General features: G+C 56.6%; 1 protein-coding gene across 3 annotated transcripts in view; it reads left to right on the forward strand.

Annotated features, from left to right (window-relative positions):
- SMARCA4 (SWI/SNF related, matrix associated, actin dependent regulator of chromatin, subfamily a, member 4) overlaps window positions 1-12528 on the forward strand; it is a 34034-nt gene that overhangs the window by 5955 nt on the left and 15551 nt on the right. For 2 of the 3 annotated variants that reach the window (XM_065043841.1, XM_065043842.1), the window contains exons 7-19: window positions 1065-1323; window positions 2194-2320; window positions 4157-4330; window positions 5036-5209; window positions 5277-5444; window positions 6026-6076; window positions 7482-7612; window positions 8391-8448; window positions 8572-8681; window positions 9374-9524; window positions 9633-9796; window positions 9869-9935; window positions 11750-11860. In XM_065043841.1, coding sequence (XP_064899913.1) covers window positions 1065-1323; window positions 2194-2320; window positions 4157-4330; window positions 5036-5209; window positions 5277-5444; window positions 6026-6076; window positions 7482-7612; window positions 8391-8448; window positions 8572-8681; window positions 9374-9524; window positions 9633-9796; window positions 9869-9935; window positions 11750-11860 — 1745 coding nt within the window. The remainder of the gene's footprint in view (window positions 1-1064; window positions 1324-2193; window positions 2321-4156; window positions 4331-5035; window positions 5210-5276; window positions 5445-6025; window positions 6077-7481; window positions 7613-8390; window positions 8449-8571; window positions 8682-9373; window positions 9525-9632; window positions 9797-9868; window positions 9936-11749; window positions 11861-12528) is intronic. The other variant, XM_065043843.1, reaches the window with a different exon arrangement.

Here is a 12528-nt window from a genome sequence, read left to right on the forward strand (position 1 = left end):
TTTGAGGGAACTCAGGGTATTTTTGGGTAACTCGGGGTGTTTTCATTTTTCACCCACCTCAGGGTGTTTTTTCACCCACCTCAGGGTGTTTTTTCACCCACCTCAGGGTGTTTTTTCACCCACCTCAGGGTGTTTTTTCACCCACCTCAGGGTGTTTTTTCACCCACCTCAGGGTGTTTTTCGGGGAACTCGGGGCTGTTGTTTCACCCAACTCGGGGCTGTTGTTTCACCCAACTCGGGGCTGTTGTTTCACCCAACTCGGGGCTGTTGTTTCACCCAACTCGGGGCTGTTGTTTCACCCAACTCGAGGTGTTTTTCAGGGAACTTGAACCATTTTTCACCCACCTCAGGGTGTTTTTTCACCCACCTCAGGGTGTTTTTTCACCCACCTCAGGGTGTTTTTTCACCCACCTCAGGGTGTTTTTTCACCCACCTCAGGGTGTTTTTTCACCCACCTCAGGGTGTTTTTTCACCCACCTCAGGGTGTTTTTCGGGGAACTCGGGGCTGTTGTTTCACCCAACTTGGGGCTGTTGTTTCACCCAACTCGAGGTGTTTTTCAGGGAACTTGGACCATTTTTCACCCAACTCAGGTCATTTTTCACCCACCTCAGGTTGTTTTTCAGGGAACTTGAACCATTTTTCACCCAACTTGGGGTGTTTTTTCACCCACCTCAGGGTGTTTTTCAGGGAACTTGGACCATTTTTCACACAACTTGTGGTGCATTTCACCCAACTTGGGGCTGTTTTTCACCCAGGTCAGGGTGTTTTTCAGTCAATTCAGGTCATTTTTCACCCATCTCAGGGCGTTTTTCACACAACTTGAGGTATTTTTCACCCAACTCGGGTCATTTTTCACCCGCCTCAGGGTGTTTTTCAGGGAACTTGGACCATTTTTCACCCAACTCCGAGGTATTTTTCATGCAACTTGGGACGTTTTTCAGTCAGCTCAGGTCATTTTTCACCCAACTCGGGGTGTTTTTCAGTGAATTCTGTGCTGTTTTCACACAACTCAGGGTGGTTCTCAGGTAACTCTGTGTAATATTCCCCCAAATCTCTCCCGCAGGCCCCATGGCGAACGCGGCCGCCCCCACGAGCGCCCCGCAGAAGCTGATCCCCCCGCAGCCCACGGGCCGCCCGTCGCCGGCGCCCCCGGCCGTGCCGCCGGCCGCCTCGCCGGTGATGCCGCCGCAGACGCAGTCGCCGGGGCAACCGGCGCAGCCCGCGCCCATGGTGCAGCTGCACCAGAAACAGAACCGCATCACCCCCATCCAGAAACCCCGCGGGCTCGACCCGGTGGAGATCCTGCAGGAGAGGGAGTACCGGTGAGGCGCTCAAAATGGCGGCGCCAGGGTCGCCTCAGGGCCTGAAATGGCGCCAGGATCACCTCAGGGCTCGAAAGGGCGGCCCCAGGGGCACAAAATCAGCTCAAAACACAAAATAGTACTAAAATCACCTCAAAACATCAAGTAGTGGCCCCAGGGGAGCCAGGATCACCTCAGGGGCCAAAATGGCACCAGGATCACCTCAGGGGCCAAAATGGCACCAAAATCACCTCAGGGATCAAAATGGCACCAAAATCACCTCAGGGATCAAAATGGCGCCAGAATCACCTCAGGGATCAAAATGGCGCCAGAATCACCTCAGGGATCAGAATGGCGCCAGAGTCACCTCAGGGATCAAAATGGCGCCAGAATCACCTCAGGGATCAAAATGGCGCCAGAATCACCTCAGGGATCAAAATGGCGCCAGAATCACCTCAGGGCTCAAAATGGCGCCCGAATCACCTCAGGGATCAAAATGGCGCCCGAATCACCTCAGGGCTCAAAATGGCGCCCGAATCACCTCAGGGCTCAAAATGGCGCCCGAATCACCTCAGGGCTCAAAATGGCGCCAGAATCACCTCAGGGCTCAAAATGGCGCCCAAATCACCTCAGGACTCAACTGGCGGCCCCAGGGGTGTTGGGGTCACCTCACGCCATTAAAACCCTTGAGGAGCTGGAGCGGGTTGAGAGGAGGGAACGGAGCTGGGAAGGGGCTGGAGAAGGAGGATGAGGGTGGAAATTGGGGGTGGTTTCTTCCCCAAAGGGCCGTGGGGCGTTGAACAGGCTGCCCAGGGCGGTGCTGGAGCCGCCAGCCCTGCAGGTGAAGCCGCCGCCGAGCAGAAATGGTTGATTTTGTGCCGTTTCCCACAGGCTGCAGGCTCGCATCGCCCACCGCATCCAGGAGCTGGAGAACCTCCCCGGCTCCCTGGCCGGCGACCTGAGAACCAAAGCGACCATCGAACTGAAAGCGCTGAGGCTGCTCAACTTCCAGCGCCAGGTACGTCCATAGAGCCGTGGAATCGTTTCGGTTCGGAGAGACCCTCAGGATCCAACCGCAACCCAGCTGAACTGTGTCCATAAACCTCCTCTGAACGCCTTTAAATCCCTCCAGGGAGTCCTGGGGTGGTTTTGGGTTCCTCACCTCAGGGCTCGAAATGGCGCCAGAGTCACCTCAGGGCTCAAAATGGCGCCAGAATCACCTCAGGGCTCAAAATGGCGCCAGAATCACCTCAGGGCCCAAAACGGCAGCCCCAGGGGAACCAAAGTGGTGACACCAGGGGCACCAAATCACCTCAGAACACAAAATGGCACCAGGGTTGCCCCCAAACACACGTTCATCCCATAAAACCTCATTTATCCTGCTCTGCAGCATTGCCTGGGGAATTAATTGTGATTAATTATGGTAAATTTTATTGGGTTTTGGTGTTATTTCCCCTGAAGCTGCGCCAGGAGGTGCTGGTGTGCACGTGGAATTGGTTAATTGTGATTAATTATGATGAATTTGATTGGGTTTTGGCGTTTCCTCCCCCGAAGCTGTGCCAGGAGGTGCTGGTGTGCATGTGGGATTAATTCTGATTAATTGTGGTTAATTACGATAATTTTTATTGGATTTTGGTGCGATTTCTCCCAAAGCTCTGCCAGGAGGTGGTGGTGTGGATATGGGATTAATTGTGATTAATTATGGTAAATTTGATTGGGTTTTGGTGTTATTTCCCCCGAAGCTCCATCAGGAGGTGCTGGTGTGCACGTGGAATTGGTTAATTGTGATTAATTATGGTAAATCTGATTGGGTTTTGGCGTTATTTCACCCGAAGCTCCGCCAGGAGGTGCTGGTGTGGATATGGGATTAATTGTGATTAATTATGATAAATCTGATTGGGTTTTGGCGTTATTTCCCCCGAAGCTGCGCCAGGAGGTGGTGGTGTGCACGTGGAATTGGTTAATTGTGATTAATTATGATAAATCTGATTGGGTTTTGGTGTTATTTCCCCCGAAGCTGCGCCAGGAGGTGCTGGTGTGCACATGGAATTGGTTAATTGTGATTAATTACAATAAATTTGATTGGGTTTTGGCGTTTCCTCCCCCGAAGCTGCGCCAGGAGGTGGTGGTGTGCATGTGGGATTAATTCTGATTAATTGTGGTTAATTATGATAATTTTTATTGGATTTTGGTGCGATTTCTCCCGAAGCTCCGCCAGGAGGTGCTGGTGTGGATATGGGATTAATTGTGATTAATTATGATAAATTTGATTGGGTTTTGGTGTTATTTCCCCCGAAGCTCCATCAGGAGGTGCTGGTGTGCACATGGAATTGGTTAATTGTGATTAATTATGGTAAATTTGATTGGGTTTTGGCGTTTCCTCCCCCGAAGCTGCGCCAGGAGGTGGTGGTGTGGATATGGGATTAATTGTGATTAATTATGGTATATTTGATTGGGTTTTGGCGTTATTTCCCCCAAAGTTGCGCCAGGAGGTGCTGGTGTGCACATGGAATTGGTTAATTGTGATTAATTATGATAAATTTGATTGGGTTTTGGCGTTATTTCCCCCGAAGCTGTGCCAGGAGGTGCTGGTGTGCATGTGGGATTAATTCTGATTAATTGTGGTTAATTACGATAATTTTTATTGGATTTTGGTGCGATTTCTCCTGAAGCTCCGCCAGGAGGTGCTGGTGTGGATATGGGATTAATTGTGATTAATTATGGTAAATTTTATTGGATTTTGGCGTTTCCTCCCCCGAAGCTGCGCCAGGAGGTGCTGGTGTGCACGTGGAATTGGTTAATTGTGATTAATTACGATAAATTTGATTGGGTTTTGGCGTTATTTCCCCCGAAGCTGCGCCAGGAGGTGGTGGTGTGCATGCGGCGCGACACGGCGCTGGAGACGGCGCTCAACGCCAAGGCGTACAAGCGCAGCAAGCGGCAGTCGCTCCGCGAGGCCCGCATCACCGAGAAGCTGGAGAAGCAGCAGAAGATTGAGCAGGAGCGGAAGCGGCGACAGAAGCACCAGGTCGGGCGGGATTTCAGACAATTCGCCTTTCTAGCGGGTCCTCGTTGGCCTGCGTGCTCCTTTGTTTGGCCTAGGTGGTTGGGATTTGGCCTAGATGATCATTTTTTGGGCTAAACTGTCTGTTTTGGGCCTAGACAGTTGGGTTTTGGCCAAGACGATTGGGTTTTTTGGGCTGGTTTTGGCCTGGACAGTCGTCGTTTGGCCTAGACCGTTGGCTTTTCAGCCCGTATGATCATTTTTTGGACCTGGATGATCCATTTTTGGGCCTAGAGGGTCCTCTTTTTTTAACCCTAGACAATCCTGAGGTTTTTTGCCTAGACAATCTGCTTTTTAGCCCAAATGACCATTTTTGGACATAGATGATCCACTTTTTTGCCCTACATGATCCAGTTTTGGGCCTAGACGCTCCATTTTCTTTGACTTGATGACCTGGGTTTGGGGCCTAGATGCCCCACACAACTTTGGGGCCTAGATGCCCCACACAACTTTAGGGCCTAGACACCCCACGCTTCTTTTGGGGCCTAGATGCCCCACGCTTCTTTTAGGGCCTAGACGCCCCATACAACTTTAGGGCCTGGACACCCCATACATCTTTAGGGCCTAGACGCCCCACACAACTTTAGGGCCTAGACGCCCCACACAACTTTAGGGCCTAGATGCCCCACTTTTTTGTGCCTAAACCACCTTTTTTGGCCTCCCCGGCAGGAATACCTCAACAGCATCCTCCAGCACGCCAAGGACTTCAAGGAGTACCACCGCTCGGTGGGCGCCAAGATCCAGAAGCTCACCAAGGCCGTGGCCACCTACCACGCCAACACCGAGCGCGAGCAGAAGAAGGAGAACGAGCGCATCGAGAAGGAGCGGATGCGGCGCCTCATGGTGAGTGCGCCCGCCCCGGGGGGCCGCGCGGGGGGCTCGTTAGCGCTAACGAAGGCCGGTCCCGCAGGCGGAGGATGAGGAGGGCTACCGCAAGCTCATCGACCAGAAGAAGGACAAGCGGTTGGCGTATCTGCTGCAGCAGACGGACGAGTACGTGGCCAACCTGACGGAGCTGGTGCGGCAGCACAAGGCGGCCCAGGTGGCCAAGGAGAAGAAGAAGAAGAAGAAGAAGAAGGTGGGGGAGGGGCGTTCAGAGTTGGCGGGGAGCGGGAGGGATGAGCTCAGGGCTTAACGAGCAGGTTTGGGGTTTAATGAGCGATGTCGGGGTGTCAACGAGCGGTTTTGGGGCATCAGTGAGTGGTTTTGGGGCTTCAACACGTGACTTTGGGGTGTAAATGAGCGACTTTGGGGCGTCAACAAGTGACTTTGGGGCAACTTTGGGGCGTCAACAAGCGGCTTTGGGGCGTCAACGAGTGACTTTGGGGCTTCAAGTGACTTGGGCATCAATGAGCAGCTTTGGGGTATTAATGAATGACTTTGGGGTGTTAATGAGCAACCTTGGGGCTTCACCGAGTGACTTTGGGCAACTTTGGGGCTTCAGCGAGCGACTTTGGGGCATCAACGAGTGACTTTGGGGCAACTTTGGGGTGTCAACAAGTGACTTTGGGGCATCAACGAGCGACTTTGGGGTGTAAAGGGGCAACTTTGGGGCATCAGTGAGCGATTTTGGGGTGTAAATGAGCGACTTTGGGGCGTTAACGAGGTCGGGGTGTTAATGAAGTCGGGGTGTTGACGAGCGGCTTTCTCCTCTTGCAGAAGGCGGAGAACGCGGAGGGGCAGACGCCGGCGATTGGGCCGGACGGCGAGGTAACGATGATCCCATTTTACACCAAATAACCTTTACACCCAATAACCTTAATTTACGCCCAATACCCTGATTTTACAGCCATTAATTTTACACCCAGTCGCCCCCTTGATTGGCGCCCAATCCCCGCCCAGATTGGCACCCAATTGCCCCCTTGATTGGCGCCCAATCCCCGCCTTGATTGGCGCCGGATAACCTTGATTGGCACTCAATCCCCGCCCAGATTGGCGACCAATCAACTCCTAGATTGGCGACCAATCCCCACCTAGATTGGCGCCCGATAACCTTGATTGGCGCCCAATCACCCCCTTGATTGGCGCCCAGTTCCCCGCCTTGATTAGCGCCCGATCTTCCCCTTGATTGGCGCCCAATCGCCCCCTTGATTGGCGCCTGATAACCTTAATTGGGGCCCAATCCCCACCCAGATTGGCGCCCGATAACCTTGATTGGCGCCCGATAACCTTGATTGGCGCCCAATATCCTTGATTGGCGCCCAATAACCTTGATTGGCGCCCAATAACCTTGATTGGCACTCAATCCCCGCCCAGATTGGCGCCCAATCACCCCCTTGATTGGTGCCCGATAACCTTGATTGGCGCCCACATTGGCACCCAATCGCCATCCTGATTGACACCCAATCCCTGCCTTGATTGGCGCCTGATCACCCCCTTGATTGGCACCCGATTCCCGCCCTGATTGGCGCCCAATCCCCGCCCTGATTGGCGCCCAATCCCCGCCCTGATTGGCGCCCGATAACCTTGATTGGCGCCCGATAACCTTGATTGGCGCCCGATAACCTTGATTGGCGCCCGATAACCTTGATCGGCGCCCGATAACCTTGATCGGCGCCCGATAACCTTGATCGGCGCCCGATAGCCCCCTTGATTGGCGCCCGATAGCCCCCTTGATTGGCGCCCGATAGCCCCCTTGATTGGCGCCCGATAGCCCCCTTGATTGGCGCCCGATAGCCCCCTTGATTGGCGCCCGATAGCCCCCTTGATTGGCGCCCGATAGCCCCCTTGATTGGCGCCCGATAGCCCCCTTGATTGGCGCCCGATAGCCCCCTTGATTGGCGCCCGATAGCCCCCTTGATTGGCGCCCGATAGCCCCCTTGATTGGCGCCCGATAGCCCCCTTGATTGATGCCCAATAACCCCCTTGATTGGCGCCCGATAACCTTGATTGGCGCCCGATCGCCCCCTTGATTGGCGCCCGATCCCCGATTTGCCCCTTTTCCCGTTAACTTTCCTCCTCGTTTGCTCCGAGGCCCCTCGAGCTCCGCGCTGATTTTCCGCCGCGACGTGCGCAATTTGGCACGTTTTGCGCTCTGCGCGTTGGCGGAACCGAACCCGCTCGGGGGTTTTGGGGCGGGAAACGGTGAATTTGGTGCTTTTGGGGTGTGCGGCAGCCGCTGGACGAGACGAGCCAGATGAGCGACCTGCCGGTCAAGGTGATCCACGTGGAGAGCGGCAAGATCCTGACCGGCAGCGACGCGCCCAAGGCCGGGCAGCTGGAGGCCTGGCTGGAGATGAACCCGGGGTGCGGAAACGGGGCCAGAAACGGCGCCGGGGGTGGAAAATGGGGCCAAATGGGCCCAAAAATGGTGTTGGGGGTGGAAAATGGGGTCAAATGGGCCCAAAAGTGACGTTGGGGGTGGAAAATGGGGCCAAATGGGCCCAAAAGTGACGTTGAGGGGAGGGGAAATGGGACCAAATGGGGCCAAAAATGGTGTTGGGGGTGGAAAATGGGGCCAAATGGGCCCAAAAATGATGTTGGGGGTGGAAAATGGGGCCAAATGGGCCCAAAAATGATGTTGGGGGTGGAAAATGGGGCCAAATGGGTCCAAAAGTGACGTTGAGGAGAGGGGAAATGGGACCAAATTGGGGGGAAAATGGGGACAAATGGGGACAAATTGGGGGGAAATGGTGCCAAATGGGCCCAAAAGTGACGTTGAGGGTTGGAATATGGGGCCAAATGGGAAAACAGGGATGAATGGGGGGAAAATGGGGGGAAAACAGGGTGAAATGGGCCAAAAATGACGTTGGGGGAGGAGAAAGGGGGGGAAATGGGGAAAAACGGGACTAAATGGGAGGAAGATGGGGAGAAACGGGGGAAAATTGGGGTGGACCGGGCCAGAAATCACATTGGGGGGGAGAGATGGGGAGCAAACGGGTCGGAAAATGGGGCCAAAATCGGCGTTAACACACGAGTTTTTGGGCGAAATTGGGGGTTTAGCAGCGAGTTTCCTCACACGAGCCGCGCGTCTCGATGCGCAGCGCGTTGGCCATTAGTCTTAATTAACACTTTGTTTAATTAGGTACGAGGTGGCTCCCAGGTCGGACAGCGAGGAGAGCGGCTCGGAGGAGGACGAGGAGGTGAGGAAGCCCCTGCGTCCTTGTGCCCTGTCACCCCGCGGCAAAGCGCCTCTCCCGCGCCCGTTTCCCGCTCCTGCCGCCGCCCTTTTCACCGCAAACCCCGGGGTTTTGGGTCTGTGGCAGGAGGAGGAGGAGGAGCAGCCCCAACCCGCTCAGCCCGTGGAGGAGAAGAAGAAGATCCCGGATCCCGACAGCGACGACGTGTCCGAGGTGGACGCCAGACACATCATCGAGTGGGTCCCGTCCTTCACGCTCCCTTTTGGGGGCGTTTCCCACCTTTTTTTGGGGGCGTTTCCCGCCTTTTTTTGGGGGCGTTTCCCGCTGGGGGGGGGGGGGGGGGGTGCGTTTCCCGCCTTTTTTGGGGGGGAGCGTTTCCCGCCTTTTTTGGGGGGCGTTTCCCGCCTTTTTGGGGGGCATTTCCCGCCTTTTTGGGGGGCATTTCCTGCCTTTTTTGGGGGCGTTTCCCACCTTTTGGCGGGGGGGGGGGAGCGTTTTCTGCTTTTGGGGGGGGGGGGGGGGCGTTTCTTGCCATTTTTGGGGGGGCATTTCCCGCCTTTTTGGGGGGGTGTTTCCCGCCTTTTTTGGGCGCATTTCCCGCCTTTTGGGGGGCGTTTCCCACCTTGTTTTGGGGGGGGGGGGGGGGGTGCTTCCCGCCTTTTCTGGGGGGCGTTTCCCACCTTTCTTGGGGGCATTTCCTGCCTTTTTTGGGGGGTGTTTCCCCCCTTTTTTGGGGCGTTTCCCACCTATTCGGCGCCCAAGCTGCGAATCCAACGCGTCCCGCTCGCGTTTTCTCATCAAACGCTGCGAAACGAGCCCAAATTTGGCGCGGATCTCGGAAAACCGCGCGCGCCGGGGAGACGGAATCTTTGCCGTTTTTGAGCCCGGGAGCCGCGTTTTTGACGGATTTCCCCGGTTTTCGGCCCAGAAACGCCAAGCAGGACGTGGACGATGAGTACGGGGTGTCGCAGGCGCTGGCGCGGGGGCTGCAGTCCTACTACGCCGTGGCCCACGCCGTCACCGAGCGCGTGGACAAGCAGTCCGCGCTCATGGTCAACGGCGTCCTCAAGCAGTACCAGGTGCTCATTAACCCCAATTAATTAATTACCCCCCCGAGCTCCTCCCAGCCTATTAGCCCCCCCGAGAAGGGCGATTTTTGGGGTTAATTCCGCTGTTTTCCGGCGCAGATCAAAGGTTTGGAGTGGCTGGTATCGCTCTACAACAACAACCTCAACGGGATCTTGGCCGACGAGATGGGTTTGGGCAAGACCATCCAAACCATCGCGCTCATCACGTACCTCATGGAGCACAAACGCATCAACGGGCCCTTCCTCATCATCGTCCCGCTCTCGTACGTCCCGTCCCGCCTCGGCCCCCCCAAAAATGGACCCGTTTTAACCGTTTCTCGCCCTTTTCCCCCCAGGACGCTCTCAAACTGGGCCTACGAGTTCGACAAGTGGGCGCCCTCGGTGGTCAAGGTGTCCTACAAGGTATTTCCCTTCGCTTCGGCCTTTAATCCTTCCCGCCCGGTGATTTTTTGGTCGTCCCGCGGAAAACGCCGCGTTTCCCGGCGCCGAGTCGCGAAATCGTTCGGTTGGAAGCGACCCTCGAAATCGTCGTGGTCGGCTTTGCCGTCGCTGCCAAATATTGCGCTTTTGGGCCCGTGTTTGAAGGCGGCGGTGGCGGGAACGCGTTGTCGTTGGGAACGCGGCGTCATCACTGGCGGGACCGCGGCGTCGCCATCGGGAATGCGGCGGTGGCGGGAAGTCGGCGGGAATGTGGTGTCGGCGTCGGCAGGACCGCGGTGTCACCGGCGGGATCGCAGCGGTGGTGGGGACGCGGTGGCGCTGTTGGTGGGAACATGGCGGCGGCGTTAGGAATGCGGCGGGAACGCGGCGGCGGGAATGAGTCGTCATCGTCATCGGGAACGTGGTGGCGTTGGGAACGTGGTGGCAGCGGGAACGCCGTGTCAGGAATGCGGTGGCGTCATTGGGAATGCGGCAGAGGCGGGAACGTGGCAGCGGCGGGAATGCGGCGGCAGGAACACGTTGTCGTCGTTGGCGGGAACGCGGCGTCGTTGGGAACGTGGCGGTGTCCGCAACGGGAATTCGGTGGGAACGCGTCGTCATCGTCATTGGGAACACGGTGGCGGCGGGAAGTCAGCGGGAACGCGGTGTCAGGAATGCGGTGGCGTCATTGGGAATGTGGCAGCGGCGCGAATGCAGCGGCAGGAACACGTCGTCGTTGTTGGTGGGAATGCGGTGGCGGCAGGAACATGACGGTGTCAGCAGCAGGAATTCGGTGGGAACGTGTCGTCGGTGGGAACGCGGCGGCGGGAAGTCAGCAGGGACGTGGTGGTGGCGGGAAGTCGGCGTCGTCGGCGGGAATGCGTCGTCATCGTCATCGGGAACGCGGTGGCGGTGGGAACACGGTGGCGGCGGGAACACGGTGTCAGGAATGTGGTGGCGTCGTTGGCGGGAATGCGGTGGCGGCAGGAATGTGGCAGCGGCGGGAATGCGGCGGCAGGAACGCGTTGTCGTCATTGGCGGGAATGCGGCGTCATCGGGAATGTGGCGGTGTCAGCGGCGGGAATTCCGTGGGAACGCATCGTCCTCGGTGGGAACGCGTCGTCATCATTGGCGGGAATGCGGCGCTGTAAGCGGCGGGAAGACGGTGGGAACGTGGCAGCGGGGACACGGTGTCAGGAATGCGGTGGCGTTGTTGGCGGGAACGCAGCGGCAGGAACGCGGCAGCGGCGGGAACGCGGCGGCGTCAGGAGCGCAGCAGCGGGAAGTCGGCAGGGCCGCAGTGGCGGCGGGAAGTCGGCGGGAACGCGGCGTTGTCGTTGACGGGAACGCGGTGGCGTTGTTGGCGGGAACGCGGCAGCGGCAGGGACGCAGCATCAGGAACGTGGCGGTGTTGTTGGCGGGAACGCGGCAGCGGCATCGGGGCCAGCGGTGGGAACGTGGTGGCGGCGGGAAGTCGGTGCGAACGCGGCGGCGGCAACGTGGCGGTGGGAACACGTCGTCAATGCATCGGCAGCGGGAACGCGGCGGCGTGAAGTCAGCGGGAACGTGGTGTTGGCGTCGGGAAGTCGGCGGGAAGGCGGCGGGAACGTGGTGTTGGCGTCGGGAAGTCGGCGGGAACGTGGTGTTGGCGTCGGGAAGTCGGCGGGAACGTGGTGTTGGCGTCGGGAAGTCGGCGGGAAGGCGGCGGCGGCGGGAAGGCGGCGCTCGGGAGGCAAGGGCTGCAGAAGCGGCTTGGCGTTGGGGGTTTGGTTGCCATGTTGTGAAATCGCGCGCAGGGCTCCCCGGCGGCCAGACGGGCGTTCGTGCCGCAGCTCCGCAGCGGCAAGTTCAACGTCCTGCTCACCACCTACGAGTACATCATCAAGGACAAGCACATCCTGGCCAAGGTGGGCGCGGCGGCTAAACCCGGCTTAACGGGCTGGGGATGCACTCGGGGTTAGTTAGAATCTCCCCTTGGAATTAGAATCTTGGCTTAGAATCAATTAGAATTTCGGCTCGGAATTAGGATTTCGCCTCAGGATTAATTAGAATCTCCCCTTGGAATTAGAATGAATTTCCGCTCAGAATTAATTAGAATCTCCGCTCAGAATCAGCTCCAGATTTTAAGCTGTGTTTAAGCTGTTTCTGAGCGAACTCTCTTCCCTTTCCCCTCCATTTAACCAAGTTAAACTCGGTTTAACTCACAACCCCTCTTCCCTTTCCCCTCTGTTTAACAGTTACACCCGGTTTAACTTGCGAACTGTCTTCCCTTTCCCTTCCATTTAACCAAGTTAAACCTGGTTTAATTCATGACCCCTCTTGCCTTTCTCCTCCATTTAACCAAGTTAAACCCGGTTTAACTCGCGACCCCTCTTCCCTTTCCTTTCCATTTACCCGAGTTAAACCCAGCTTAACTCGCAACCCTTCTTCCCTTTCCCCTTTCCCTTTCCCCTTCATTTAACCAAGTTAAACCCAGTTTAACTCGCAACCCCTCTTTCCCCTCTATTTAACCGAGTTAAACCTGGCTTAACTCATGAACCCTCTTCCCTTTCTCCTCCATTTAACTGAGTTAAAC

This window comes from Columba livia, chromosome 30 (assembly GCF_036013475.1).
Source record: "Columba livia isolate bColLiv1 breed racing homer chromosome 30, bColLiv1.pat.W.v2, whole genome shotgun sequence".
In the NCBI taxonomy this organism is placed as follows: domain Eukaryota; kingdom Metazoa; phylum Chordata; class Aves; order Columbiformes; family Columbidae; genus Columba; species Columba livia.